This window comes from Denticeps clupeoides, chromosome 4, assembly GCF_900700375.1.
Source record: "Denticeps clupeoides chromosome 4, fDenClu1.1, whole genome shotgun sequence".
Taxonomy (NCBI): Eukaryota; Metazoa; Chordata; class Actinopteri; order Clupeiformes; family Denticipitidae; genus Denticeps; species Denticeps clupeoides.
This window is the reverse complement of record NC_041710.1, coordinates 9079213-9094233: the sequence shown is the minus strand read 5'-3', so window position 1 is coordinate 9094233 and position 15021 is coordinate 9079213. Positions and strand designations below refer to the sequence as shown.

The 15021-nt window shown below is 42.4% G+C and overlaps 1 protein-coding gene across 1 annotated transcript; it reads right to left on the bottom strand.

The window, feature by feature from the left end:
* Window positions 1-552: 552 nt before the first annotated feature.
* lamc2 (laminin, gamma 2) lies at window positions 553-14410 on the bottom strand. Its single transcript, XM_028975787.1, has 22 exons — window positions 14340-14410; window positions 12441-12617; window positions 11259-11373; window positions 10766-10893; window positions 10543-10674; window positions 10265-10454; window positions 9725-9837; window positions 9422-9637; window positions 8759-8929; window positions 8353-8586; window positions 8094-8230; window positions 6642-6798; window positions 4888-5084; window positions 4722-4804; window positions 4484-4621; window positions 4149-4287; window positions 3704-3853; window positions 3089-3203; window positions 2808-3004; window positions 2409-2567; window positions 1633-1732; window positions 553-1476 (listed from the first exon to the last, which is right to left on the bottom strand). Exons 1-22 carry the CDS (start codon window positions 14404-14406, stop codon window positions 1223-1225), a joined length of 3369 nt encoding a protein of 1122 aa, XP_028831620.1. The 5' UTR covers window positions 14407-14410; the 3' UTR covers window positions 553-1222.
* Between the last annotated feature and the right edge of the window lie 611 nt (window positions 14411-15021).

Below are 15021 nucleotides of genomic sequence, written 5' to 3'. Positions count from 1 at the left end.
ATATGTGGAGTCTGACTTAGATGCAAAATTCATCCTAGCCTGACACAAACCCTGAAAAGGGTGCCCTAGTGGGTTAAGAACTGGATACACAGCCAAAGGTTTGCAGGTTCAAATCCCGAACCGTCAATGAGCCACTGAGGTCCCCTTGAGCAAGGCACCGTCCCCACACACTGCTCCCCGGATACCTGTCATGGCTGCCCACGGCTCACCAAGGGTGATGGTTAAACGCAGAGGACACAATTCATTGTGTGCACTGTGTGTTGTGCTGCAGTGTTTCACAATGTCAAAAACACTTTCACTTTTGCTTCAGATTTTTATTACTTTCAAATGTATACACATGGCTGCCGCTCTAACACTGGAGCAACAGGCTTGCGGTGCATCTGTGATGTCCTGGATGGGATTTTTTTATGCAAAACGAAGCATAATCCAAAAACACAATGCAATGCAAGTTATATAAATATTGCCAGTTAGTGGTTCCATTGTTATCCGAATTATTAGTGAAATAATTATTATAGACATTGTGTTATATGGTGAAAGAATGGTGGACAAATGTGACACAGTGCATTTTTATTTCTTGTTATAAGAACTGAGAATCATACAGAAAATAAATTGCTTTGTCCAGAAGTGATCATGCTGTTTAGGTTAATAAAAAACACAGTTAAGTTATATTTTGTTCTGAAGCTCCAGACCTACAGAATAAAACATGGTATTATTTGGCACAGTGATTTTTAAGCCCTGTTCCCCTTCCTGGAGTCTCCCCTAAAATGGAATGTTTTCCTTTCAAACTTCTAAGTCTTCAATCTGCCACATGCCTCATTTGGTTGTTAACAATCACCTAATGAAGGAATCCCAAGGAATTCTGAGGTGCCCAAGGAACATGACTGATTTAAATTAAGAGTATTCTTGTGTATTAGTACAATAAATCACAAATATGCACAGTTAATGTTTTTATAGTAATGGGGGAGCACCAGAAAGGCACAAATATGTAAAAATCATTTTACTGTCTGGAAGATAATAATTAATTCTTTTAGAATAAAGCTTATTGAAAGCTTCTGCAATGTAATTTATGCCCCTCTGGTTTTCAGAGACACACACACACTTCCTTACACACTTAAAAATAATAATAATTAAAAAAAAGGTTTTACAAATACTGAACTTTTAAATAGCATTTCTCACGCCTGCGTGGAGTACATGCAAGCTTCTCATTACTAATGGATCAATTTTAGGGCCTCTCTATGGGGGGTGAGTTGTAGCAACCCCTAGGTATGGTCTTCTGGATCTCCTTGAGGTTGTTAATTTGCTCCATCATATTGTTGATGTCAGCAATCATCCGATTGATGGTGTCTTTCTGAATGGCTTCAGCCTGCTTCAGTTCTATCAGTTTGGGCTGGAGCTCCTGGGTGACACGTTTGCGGGCATTGTCTATGGCACTCTGTAGCTTTGTCACCTGTGTGGGATCAACTGGAGCAGAAGAACCTGGAGGGTGAAGGTGGCAGAGTTCATGTATCATACTGATTAAACATCAAGGGGCAAAAACATGTGTAATCACCTCCTTTACTTCCACAAGCTCCAAAAAGGATCACATGGTTGAATACATTGTATTTGAATATATGGAGGTGGGTTAATTCTCACCAGTTGTTTGTAGGAGGTAATCCACAGCCTTCATGGTCTCATCAACAGAATCTCTGGTCAAATTTGCATTTCGGTATGCAGAGCTTGCATCTGCTGCAACCTGAGAATACAATTCATTACAAATTAATTTGCATTAATTGGCATACAGAAGCTGTTGTTAAACAAGTTAAGGCAACCAACAACATGCACTATGTGTGGTTACATTTACATTATTTTAAGGCTGTCAATCACTTAAAGTGTTTTTAATTAATTAATTGTTGGAAAGAGGCGCAGACAGGGATTAACTGAGATGATCTGGTCTTTTTTTTTTAAATAAAACACTGCAGACTCTGAAAATAAATATGATAATAAAATTTTGTGTAAATTACTCAATTTCTATAATTTAGTGTTGATTTAGATGCCACACCCAATCAGTTGCCATATGGTACTGGTTACACCTGAAAAATGTCCAGATGCTGGTGTATATAAATGTATTGCACACGTGTCATCAGATTCAACACTAAACTCCTTCACTGTCCTTCTCCATCTTTATGTAGGGATTGTCTCCAGTTAGGATGAATTTGGCATCTGTGTCAAGGATATTCTCTGATGCAACTTATGCGTAAACAACTGTGTGCTGCAAGTATATAGTGTGTGATATAATGTGTGCATGTGTGGATAAATGATGTGAGCGTGAATAGTTATAACATGCGGTGAAATTCACCATGAACCGCTCTGTGTATAGTTAAAGATATTAAGTTATAAAATAAAGAAAATAGGATAAAGGGGAAAATCACCTTCTCCACTTCATCTTTCTGAGCTTCTGCTTTGGCTTTCTCAGTCAGAATTCTGGTATTTGTGTTGGCCGCTTGAGACGCCAGGCTTTTCAGGTTGCTGTTGAGCTCACTAGCGTTTTGCACAAGTACAGAGATGGATGGGAGTGAGCTGGAAACAGTCTGTAGAGACACAACAGAGACTTACATAAAAAACTGTGTTCATACTCTCCAGTTTATTTATTCCAAAACTGCATCACTAGGCTGTTAATATTGGCAGAAAGCTATTTAAGGAAGATGGTGGAATAAATTATTCTGTCTTTAAAGCATATGACTGTAATATAAAAGTGTGTATAACGAACAATCTTGGCGCAAGTTGGCAATTTGCATATCAACCACAAACCTCTTTCAAGTTTTTCATACCTCCAGCTGTTTCACAGCATCTTGAAGAGTGCTGACATTGGCCAAAGTTGCACTGTAGGTCTTATTTGCACCCAGCAACAGATTCTGGATCTCAGCATTGGTGCCAGTGGCATTCTGAATGGTGCCATTGATGGTAGGAATCTTGGCAATGGCCTCGACTGCCAGTGTGATGTTAGGGCTGAGCTGGTCACCAGCTCCTACCCAAGCAAATAAAACACTTTTTTGTTCAAATAAGATATTGATAATGCAACAAATGAATGATGCATAATCTCATACTTTACCTTTGAGCTTCTTCAGAACATCTTCCAAACCGCTCATGGTGTTGTTGATGTCTTTTACGGCCTGGTCTGCCAGTGCCGTGGATGCATTAGCTCTTGCTAACAACTGATCTGTGATCTGTGGGATTAATAATCACATCTCTGAATGTTATTAACCCAGATTAACTCAATTGACTGCTTAGTTCCCACTGTTTCATCACACTGTGCTCTTATGATGCTCAGATTAATGCACAACCAGTATATACAGATACGGAACCCCCTGGCGTTAAGTGTCTTTATAGCTTGCCGTGGTTGCCATGGTTTGAAACCTGGTTGTCATGGTTTGGACCTGTAGTTGGCTATTCTAGGCTACTCTGCCCCCACGTTTGTGTGTTTATTTGAGCTCTTGTTGTTTGGTTGATTCATTTTATTAGTTCCCATTCACTTCCAGGGTTAAGATCTATGGTTTGTTCTTCTGTAGTCCTGGCCTGTGACAAATTGGAAAATGTAGTAATGGCTGAATTTACAGCGGTTAGTTGCCTTTTTGTCTTCCAATTACTTACAGTTACAAAGCTACATAAATGTCTCATTTAATGATTACCATTCATTCTTGATTCGAAGTCATTCCAAAACGCATACCTGCTTTGCAGCTTTCCCACTGGCCAGCTGACTCTCCATTGCATCTTTCACATTCTGGGTGGCATTCTGTTGGGCCTGGAGTTCAGGTAGACTGTTTTTCATCCAATCCTTCACATCATTCAGGGTGGCAGTTACTTCAGCAATGTCCGTCTGAAAGTAGAGCATGGTGTGACTTCCTATACAAAAATGCATCTATACACATACAAGTGCACACGTATTTACACAATCACACACACATATTTATTTCATTCACACACATAATGCTCACTAAATCCCATAATCACATTTGCATTTACCCAGTCCACTTTTGTTTTAGCACATACAGTAAACTGTTGCTGCAACATGTTTTTCAGATTATACATTTGGGAACTTTGCCGAAAAGCCCTTCACTAGTTAATACCAGTCACAGTTGAATTAATGGTTCAAGAGTTGGCAGTTCTAGTACCATGAAAGGTGTTGAGATGTTCAGTGAAGCGATCTGGTCCAGAGTGCCAGCTGCTGTCCTGCTCTCCTCCATGGCCACCACTTTCATACCAGCGGCCTGCTCTTCTAAAGCCTTCGCCGTAGAGGCAGCAGTTTCAACCCTGGTGAAAAAAACAGCAGGGTCAACACTTTCAGTCAGCATGCAGGCCGCTTTAATGAGGCAGATCTGTGTCACTTCTTCTAATAAGCTTCCCCAAGGAAGCTTGTCATTGACTATGCTTCTTAAAAGAATCTTCTTAAGTATGAAAAAACACGGATTAACTGTAATTAAATCTGTGCAGACTTAATCTCTCTTACTCTGCCTTCAGATTATTCACCAGCTCCCTGATTGCATTTTCTTCTTTCATGGCAGATTGCATGAGGTTCAGGGCTTTTTGTGCCTCAGCCAGAGCACTGTTGGCTGTATTCTGTATGTTTGCAGCTTTATCCTGGTGCCTGTTCAAAGCACAGATGAACACAGTAATAAAAAAAAAAAACATGCATCCATTCAGTCAATAGCACAGTCTGTTTAACTCATTCAACTCAAGACACTCACTCATCTGCCAGGCTCACAGCTTTTTTCTCGAGATCATAGAATGAACTACTGGCATCTGGTACCTGGTCACTCAAAGGGAGATCCTGAAATTTGACACAATAAAGACAAATTCATGCATTTCTAGATATTTTTGTACAACAGTGTAATGCAGATCTGTGCTGCTGACCAGATCTCTTCTGGCTTTGTCCAGCTTTTGTTGGATATCACTGATGAGCCCCTGGAGGTTGGATATCTGTTTCTGGTACTGCTGTTGCCGTCGTCTGATCTGGTCTACAGTTGCCGAGATGCTCTGCAGGTCCCTATTTTCTCTTAGTTGAGCAGACCAGATGTCAAAAAGTCTCTGTTCAAGGCTCATCTCAGATTCTAAAAAAAAAAATCAAGAAAGATTTGCAGACACATTAAATAAAAAAATAAAAAAACACAATTGAGTGGAAGTGCAAGAGTTAGAGCAACATACAGTTAAGGCCATATAATCAAACATTCACCAGTGCTATTTAGCAGCTTTTTATAAGTAATATAATCTAATATAATATAGAATAATCATTTGTAATATAAAATACATTTTAGGCTTGCTTTATTAAAAAAGGGGTGGTCAAAAATGTTAGCCCCATATGAATGTTTGCTTTCAAAACACACCTACAACAATTAACCAATCAGGTTTGAAACCACATATGTACAGGGCACTTGAACACATTACTCACAATGCCAAAGACAAAGGAAATCAGTCTGGAGCTCAGAAAGAAGATATTACACTCATGCTACACTCCCATCTTCAAGCAATTCATAGTGTCTATAACTGCTGTATGTTGCATAATTGGCAATTACAAGGAGACAAATAAACCTTGCTGTGGCCATAAGCGCAGGATTTCAAGAACTCTAGAGAAGAAAATAGTCAGAGATATCAGCAATGAGCCTCAATCAGATGATTTTCGCTGACCTGGCCTCTTCTGGAGTCAATGTTTAAAGGAACACAGTTGTGAGGGCTTTTCATTGTTGTGGCCTTCAGAGCCATCGTCCCAGAAGAACCACTTTCTGAGAACGTCCCGACTGAGGGTTGCCCGTGAACATTTGAAAGGTAAAGATGAGTTTGGAAGTCTGTGCTTTGGTCTGATGAAACTAAACTGGAGCTCTTTGGGCCCATTAATGTTGCTCATGTTTGGTGAAGAAAGGGAGAGGCCTTCAACCCTAGGAACACAGTTCCCACAGTTAAACATGGTGGTTGGAGCCTCATGTTGTTTTGCAGCCTCAGGAAAGCACAGGAAGCCCTGTTCAGGCGAATGGCATCATGAAAAAAAAAAATTATGTTGACGTTTTGAGGAAGATTATGAAAAAAACCCTAGGCTTAGGTCATTGCTGGGTCTTCCAACAAGACAGTGGTCCAAAGCACACATCAAAATTAGTCCAACAGTTCCTCAAAGATACCAAAACCAAGATCCTGGAGTGCCCAGCACTCCTATTCCTATCTCCTATTGAGAATCTGTGGCAGGTGCTAAAAGTGAACGTCCATCCTTGGAAACCATGCAATCTGGAGCAGCTACAACAATTTGCAATGAAAGAATGGGCCAAAACTCCCCAGGAGACCTGTGTTAACCTAGTAAAGAACTACTATAAGAGATTGGTGTCAGTTGAGGCTCAGAAAGGGTACACGATTGATTCATTTTGAGATTTTGGATATCATTTTTGCCATTTCTTAAACTTAATTCCAAAATAACAAACACTTTTTAATGGTCATTTCTCATGGAGAAATCAAGAGTGTTGTCTAATTTCATAAGAGGGGCTAAAACAGTACAGAGGAAATGATAGACCAAAAGCATCTAGGTAGATGTCAGATTGCAAGTGTGTGAGTGTGTGAGTGTGTTTGTGCGAGAGGACATGTGAAAATGTTGTGCCTAATTATTTGAGTGTGATTCTGTGTGCTACCTGTGAGTTTCACAACTTTGTTCTGCATGTCAGCAACCACATCCTCAGCAGTTCTGACCGCTCTGTCCAGCTGAGCGTTGTTCACAGGCCTGCTGGCCCTGTCCAGTCCACGGAGCAGGTCCTCCATCTCCCGGAGTTTGTAAAAGAAGTTTTGCATCTGCAGATCACAACAACTGACTCTTCATCTGGGATTCAGTCTCAATTCACTTTCATACACACCTGGAACGATTCATATAAACTGTGTGAACGGGGTGTAAGGCCAGTTTTAGACCACAGAAGAAAAGGAGAATCCTTCACCCCTATGAACCCCCATGCTGGGGGAACATAAACAGGTCAGATAAAGCAGGAAAGGCCTGAAAATAATCACAACTGAGCAAACTGGCCTGAAAACAAATGAACTGCTGGCTGCCAACCAAGAAACCTGAAAACATGACAGGCTAATCTTAAAATGCAGCCTCACAACCGGTGTCGCCCCGCACTGCCCCTGCTGCTGTACACTCCACTCATGCATGGACCAAGTGCCGTGCACGGTGCTAGTGTGTGTCTGGCCCCTCGCGTGTGAGTAAGCTAAACTCTGCGCTCTGTGCTGCTAGCACCTTTTACGCGCCTTGTCCCATTTATTGTTTCGGTTTTGGTTTGCATGTGAACAGAGTGACTGTTACTGCCCTTGGGTCCCTTGCCTACGCTCATTTCCCACAGCATCACACAACCCAACCCACACACACAGTGTTTGCTCTGTCAGTACTGCAGCTCTAATATCGATTTGGTTAGGTATGAGTGCATTGTGATATCATCTTCAGTCTCTGAATAAAAGATTTAAAGGAAATAACACTTCCTGGTACATGAAACTGATGACATTTTGGATAATTTTATATTTTTTTATATACCATCTAACTAACATTACAGGTGTCACTATATAAACTTAGTATCCACCTTTTCAGATATCAGCTGAACACACTCTTCCCAAGTCTGTTTTATTTTCCCATAAATGTGTGCCGTTGCTTGCAGGTTGCTTTCCTTTCATTATCCTGTCCATTCTCCTGTCCGTGGCTGTATGTCTCACTCCATACAAGTCACCAATCCACCCAGGGTGCACTAAAACAGCCCCAAGACCATTAAACATGCCTCTGAAATATATTCATAATCTGAGAAATGATGGGAAACGTCCTGAATCCCAAGCCTGGAATAAATCTGTTGTTTGAACCTCATCTGAGGCCATGATAGAGATGGGGTTAGTGGCGTGTCAGGGGACTATTATGAAACAGTCCAGGATTTTGCTGACCTCTTTTGCCTCTGTAGGATTTGCATTTGACAGCTGGAAAAATAGGGCATGTTCTGTCATGGACAGAACTCCAACTCCAGGTACATACAATAAAGGCAAATATCTGGAAATATCTTCTGTTCACAGGGACCATACAACATATTTTTAATGTTTTTTTTCTATCATTATACCTCATCCTTGACTGGATCAAAGCAGGCTGGGCATCCGGACTGTTCACACCGACGTCCTTCAAAGCCTGTCTTGCACTCACACTGTCCCACGTCATTGCAAGCCTCAGACACTGAACCCAGCAAGCTGCAGCCACAAGCTGAGGGAAAGTGAAAGCTCATATTATATTATATCATATCATATCATATCTTTATATATCATATAATATAATATATATCATATCATATATTATATTATATTATATTATATTATGAGCCATACCCCGACATGCTTCCATGGGCTTGCCATGGTAGTACCCAGGGAGACACCGCTCACAGGAGGAGCCAGCTGTATTGTTTAGACACCGCACACACTCTCCTGTTTGACGGTTGCAGCTGCCCTGGACTTTGGGGTTGACATGTCCATTACACCGACAGGGCTGGCATGCCTGCCGAGGACCCCTCTGCCCAAGCGGATCCCCATAGTAACCATCATCACAATGCTCGCAATGCACCCCTGTTTTGGGAATTAAAAAAACATTTATTTCAACAGCTACTATTTTCGTTTTTGGAGGTTTAGAGTATACTTTTAAAAAAAAAGTTTTGCTTTTGATTGCTGGCTACCATTTTAGAATAAAGTTGTTCGGCAGATACCACATCGCTTCACTGTGCAGCTGGTAAGACCTCACCTGTGGTCCCACGTGGGCAACACTTCACTTCCCGAGTCCCAGGCAGAAGAGAACAAGTGTTGCCAAGGGGACATGGGCAAGGCAGACACCTGGCAGGCTGTGCGGGATCGTGATAGGAACCCGAGAGGCAGCGGCCTGAACTGGGGGTCTCGTCAGCTGAGTAGCAATCGCCTATAAATACACAACTACACAATTCACTCACTGAAAACAGTACTGAGAGACATCAGACGGACAAAAATGTATGATAAAAAAAAACAGCGGTATCCAAATACACTCCCGAGAGTGTTATTCAGGTTTGACAGAAAACATCAAATTGAAAGCTTAAAATGTTTGTTAAAGATGGAATATCTGCATACATGTAGAGAGGAATTGTATCAGCTATAATTAGTGTTGACTTCCAGTGTGGTCACTAATGCAGGTCTGTCCATTTAAAAGATCAATTGGTTATTGGAATGACTTCAACAAATTGACTTCTAAAACTCTGCCAAGCTGCATATGCTGCACAATTCTTTAACAACATTATCCTTATTTATTAACTTCTGACTATTTATTAACTATTAACTATTATTAACTCTTATTTTTATTTTCGTTTTGCATTTCTAAATGCTCCTATTTGTCTGAATAGCTGAAGTGATTTTGAGTCTGTAATTTTGAGTCACTGACCCGTCTCAGGATCACAGCTTCCTCCCCTGCATAAGCATGGCTCACAGCGGCTAAACGGGCCATTATGAGGCAACCGCCTCCTGTATCCCGGAGCACAGCTTTCACAGAACTGGCCGACATATCCTGCAGGGCATCTGCACGTCTCCACCCAACCTGCAGGGTCACCAGGGCCGACACGTGCTGAGACCAGGTTAGTGTTGTCCACGTAGCCACGCGCTGAAAGGTGAACGCGGCAGAGAGATGAGTTTGGGGCTATGCCACAACAAATACAACAGCGATGGAGAATAACCAATATATACCCACAGTTTTCACCAAAAGTCCCTCTGATCTTGATGGCGGTCAGGTTGCTTAACAGTGTCTGAAACTGTTGAGATGAGAGCTGCGGCCTCCACTTGCTTCCCGGACGCTCATCCAGCCTACGAAAAGAAAATATTTTATGGCATCTTTTTCTCACAACATTACAAGTTTGACTGTGATTCCACCTCGAATTCCTTTCCTCTGAACATCCGAGCTGCACTACATGGAACTGTTCTAATAGAGGTACGCAATTTCAGGTTCTGCTCTATAGTCAGTTCTAACCTGTCTGACAGTTCTGGCTGGCAGCACGCATTCCTTACATGCAGAGGCAGTTTTGCTGATGTCAGATTGGTGCTGGTCTTTTTAATTTATATGTTTCTGGGGGGGTTTAAATTCAGCAGAAATTCTTAAAGGATGCATAAGCTGCCCCCCAAAAATGCTCTCTCTGTACTTTTTGACACAGGACAGTGAAATGACGACTGATAATTTATAATGCAGAATTTGTTGGGAACCGATCTCTAAACACGTCTGGGTGTCAAATTTAACCTGAAAGTGTAGATGATTCTCTTCCCACAAGGCAAGACCGTCCTCAGGTCACCCAGCGGTGCAGTCACTTTCAGGCCTGCACCCTCCAGCACCACGTCCGAGGGGGAGGGGTAGCGGACCCCTCTGTCCAGGCGGAGGCTGAAGGACAGTGTCTGGCCGTAGCTGAGGACCTGATTTCCCAGATACTTTGCTAGATTGAACAGATTAAGTACCATTTCAGACTGGTAATAAAGATTTTTCTACCACTGAGCCATCGCTTCAAACACATCATCACTTACGAGGTGCAAGCAGGTACACGGGTACAATGTCCCTGGAGACGATTTCAATGTCACCATTAGTCTGGATCCAGCGGAACTGAGCACTGGATGGGGTCACACATTGGGCATCAGAGTCTCGCCAGCCATCAGAGCCTAGAAGGAACGTTGTCCGTGTTCAACTTGCAACAAAACCAGAGTCCTGTTTTCTTTGAAGACTGCTTGACAAGAGTCTGGGGATTCGTACCTGAATCAAACGTCGAGGCGATGTTATAAACTGAATACCCATTGGCTGGGCTGCAGTCACTTGAGTGTCCATAACAGAAGCACGGCAGGCAGTTCCCAAGGTTCCTCGTTTGTGTCGAGCATTTAACACTGAAATAAACATTCACACAAATATTAATATTAGAATAGAATAAATATTATCATATAATATAGAAGCACATTTGAAAATACGTAACACAACTATCTAACTTCAATAATACACATGGAAGAGCAATTTTCTTGCATGTCAAATGCTTTTATTCACTGGTGGCTGGTCAGCTGTCAGCATGCCAGTGTCTATATCTCACTCTACAGCACCACCTAGAGCCTTTAATATTTATCATTTGGAAAAATGTAAATAATATTGTAATGGCTGGGTTCCTTCCAGGCTATCAACCACTGGCACTGGTATAAATGACTTCCTATTGCAACCTGAAATTCATTGGTCCCACCCACTTTTTCTTCTGCACACTTACATGCTGCCGTTGGCAAGTTTTGAATTGCTGTTGGAAGTCTGTGCACATTTGTCACCAGAGAATCCAGCCTTGCAGAGACAGCGGCCTGCACTGTTACAGCCTATGGCCTCTGAACCTACAATCAAAAACACAAGAGTCAATCCATACACGCAAAACGAGATGTTCACCATAACATTGCAGTGATCGCCGGTCCCAACACAACACTATCGCTCACTGTCTATTGCTGGTGAAAACACTCTCTATTATACTCATCACTTTGTTACCTCATGCTGTATTTGGCACTGTACTGTAAGTGATTAATTGTCACATGTCACGCACCACAGCACAGCTCGCATCCCCTCCCCTGAGGTAGCAGCGGGAGACCATGAAAGCAGTGTGTGGGGACGGTACTTTGCTCAGTGGCACCTCTATGGCACCTTGGCAGATCAGGATTTGAACCGGCAACCTTCCGATTACGGGTCTGTTTCCTTGTATTCAATGTCTATATCTAATATTTAGTAGACTGCTAATATACTGCTTTAATGCGTCTGTAACTAAGAAGGAATGCCAGTAAGAAGGTCAGAACGATACACAGTGAATTGGCTAAAAAACGATATAAATGGAAAAAATTGGTCGCCATACATTTCTTTAAAGTAAAGTCAAAGTGCGATAAAAGCAGGCGCAATGTACTATATGCCAAACGTGGACGTAGCGGTGAGGGAAGCCAGACTGCTCCCCCACATCTAAACTTAAGACACAGTTTCCTCACGTCAAACCCGTGCTGGGACGCATCAGGCAAGTTGTCTCCTTCTTTCACCAAACCCCACATCCATCCATAATACATGCAGCACAGAGGAGGGTGGCCATTTTTTTTTTTATCTTTAAAGTTTTTTAAGGGTTTAAGGGTTTTTTTTGCGTTGACATTTTGAGGTTTATAAATAAAATGTTACCTATAATATCATGATATAAAATGATATTTTGAGGTTTATAAATAAAATGAAATTTATAATATCATTATATAAAATTATATTTTGAGGTTTAAACACTTTCAGAATTTGTCTGTAGCTCATTGTACCATGAACAAAAAAAATGTGACTCATATCAAGCTGTGGGCATGATTGCATGATTGATCCTTATCTCCAAATCTGTCTTTGTCATGATGTGTTCATCTGAATATCTGAAGCCGGGTCCCCGGCGCCTTACCTGACGGGCTGCAGTTGCAGGCCATGCAGCCCTGTCCCGCCCAGGGCTGGTAGAAGCCAGGTTTGCAGCGCTCGCAGTGTCTGCCCTCGGTGTTGGCCTGGCAGTTGACACACCGGAGTCCTTGGTGGTCCAGCACACAGAACGCCGCTTTGCCATTGCACTGACAACTTGCTGAGGCTGGTGATGTACAGGTGAGGACATTGTTATCAACATGGTTGAATGCAAAGTAATAATTAAACAGGAGGACATGATGCTATTATCAGTAATTTAGATATAATATATACGCGATATTGTGTGGTTTGGGGTTGGGAAAAAAGCATAGTGAAGCATAATCTTGAAAGCCACAAAAAGCAAGGAAGGGACACAGAAAAATAGCACACCTAACAAAATTCCCACCAAATTATTCTTAAAATGTACTGCTGAGCACCGCAAGTCTCATTAAAGCACGTCCCTTGGGGCGTGAGTGGCAAGATTCATGTCTGTGATGAACAGAGTCATACAAATAGCATCCATCTGGGAGGAGTAGAATGCAAATTCATCAAAGCCACAAAGCGCGTCTCTGAGCCACAGCCACCGGGGTTGCTGGATAAATGGCCGAATTCACAGGCATCCCTGACCTTTGCAGAGTCCACGACCTTTGTAAAGCCCACTGGGCACAAAATCGGGATTTTTCACACTGAGCATCAAATCCCAAACCTGTTGGCAAATCTAATCCTGGACAAATCCAAATTTATTCATAGAGCACAATTACAAGTCAACACGGTGTCATTAAACAGGGCAATTATGATACATTAAAATGTAATTAAAATAGACAAACAACAGACAAGCAATAGGAAAAAAATCATTTTAAGTTTAGTCTGTGTAAGTACGATCCTCCAATTTTTCCAAAGAAAAACAAATCAACTAAACCATCAACCAATTAAATATTTTTTAACAAAAACGCATGTTTCCAGATTAAATTTGACAAGGATTGTATATTTTAATAATTTCTAAGACACAGAACCAAATTCACTTAGCCAACCATCACCGTGACAAAGGCAGAAATATATGTAGGAATTTGATTATGTAGAAGGTGTGAGGGAAGAAAAAGGGATTTTTCGTCAGTTCTGACAAAAGCGACCAATGTTAGATGAAACCCGAAATATAACTTTGGTCCAAAAAATAATCAAGTGGTGCAGCTTCTGTGATAAACCAGAATCTGTCCGCCTCCACCAGGAAAGTAAATCTGGGTAAATGATGTGAAATACAACCCTGCAGCGGCCAACTGGCCGCCACGGTCCCTGGAGTCAGGTGAAGAGGAGAGTAGGAGAGGGCCGGGGACCCCGGATGATCCGGACAGGTTCTGTGGAGAAGCACTCCGAACGTACAAACCTGCAGTGTCTACGCATCGCCCCGTCGAAAAATAAAATACCTGCAGACTCAAACATTTTCCCACAATGCCCTGTGGTAACAGCAGGTCCCTGCTTGCATGCGCTGTGTTGCTAATGGTGATGTGGCCTGATGATCAGATGAAGCGCCACCCATGCGTCCTCGGCACCCCGGGGCCACTACTCCGCCCGGGTAACACCCGAGTTACCCTGCTCACGTCCACACACACACACCCACACACACCTGTGTATACACTGTGCCACACTCACAATAGTGGCATGAAACAGCCTAATTAATATGCTGTAAGGGTGTGTCTCCTTCCAAGCATCTCACTGTTAACAAAATTGCCATATACTACCTGAGAGTAGTTATGAGTCTTTAAAAATCTTCGTTTAGGACCCAGACGCAACTATAACACAAACCACGACCCAGATCCAATATACCGGAACATATTATATCTGCATTAATATAAGTAGCTTCCGACGTTCATACCCGGGTCGTTACCATCCGAGGGTAGAAACGAGTACTCACGCCGGTAGGTCGCGCGGACGGACGAGCCCACGAGGAGCGCGAGGACGAGCAGGCACGCGCGCCGCATTGTCGGGGAGTCTGAGCGCGCGTCCGGCGGCGCGCGCGACCTTATATCGCCGCCCTCGCGACAGGCGCGGGCACGCCGCGAGTCAGTCACCGGAAATAGCATCGCAACCATCGGGATGGAATGAGAAATGAGGACACGAGTGTTAATTAACAATACTACTTTGATTGTTGCTGTACAGTACAGGACAAAAGTTTGGACACACCTTCTCGTTCAATGTGTTTTCTTTATTTTCATGACCATTCACATTGGTAGATTCTCACTGAAGGCATCAAAACTATGAATGAACACATGTGGAGTTATGTACTTAACAAAAAGTGGAGATCTGGCCTCCACAGTCACCGGACCTGAACCCAATCCAGATGGTTTGGGGTGAGCTGGACCGCAGAGTGAAGGCAAAGGGGCCAACAAGTGCTAAACACCTCTGGGAACTCCTTCAAGACTGTTGGAAAAGCTTTTCAGGTGACGACCTCTTGAAGCTCATCGAGAGAATGCCAAGAGTGTGCAAAGCAGTAATCAGAGCAAAGAAACTAGAATATAAAACATGTTTTCAGTAATTTCACCTTTTTTTGTTAAGTACATAACTCCACATGTGTTCATTCATAGTTTTGATGCCTT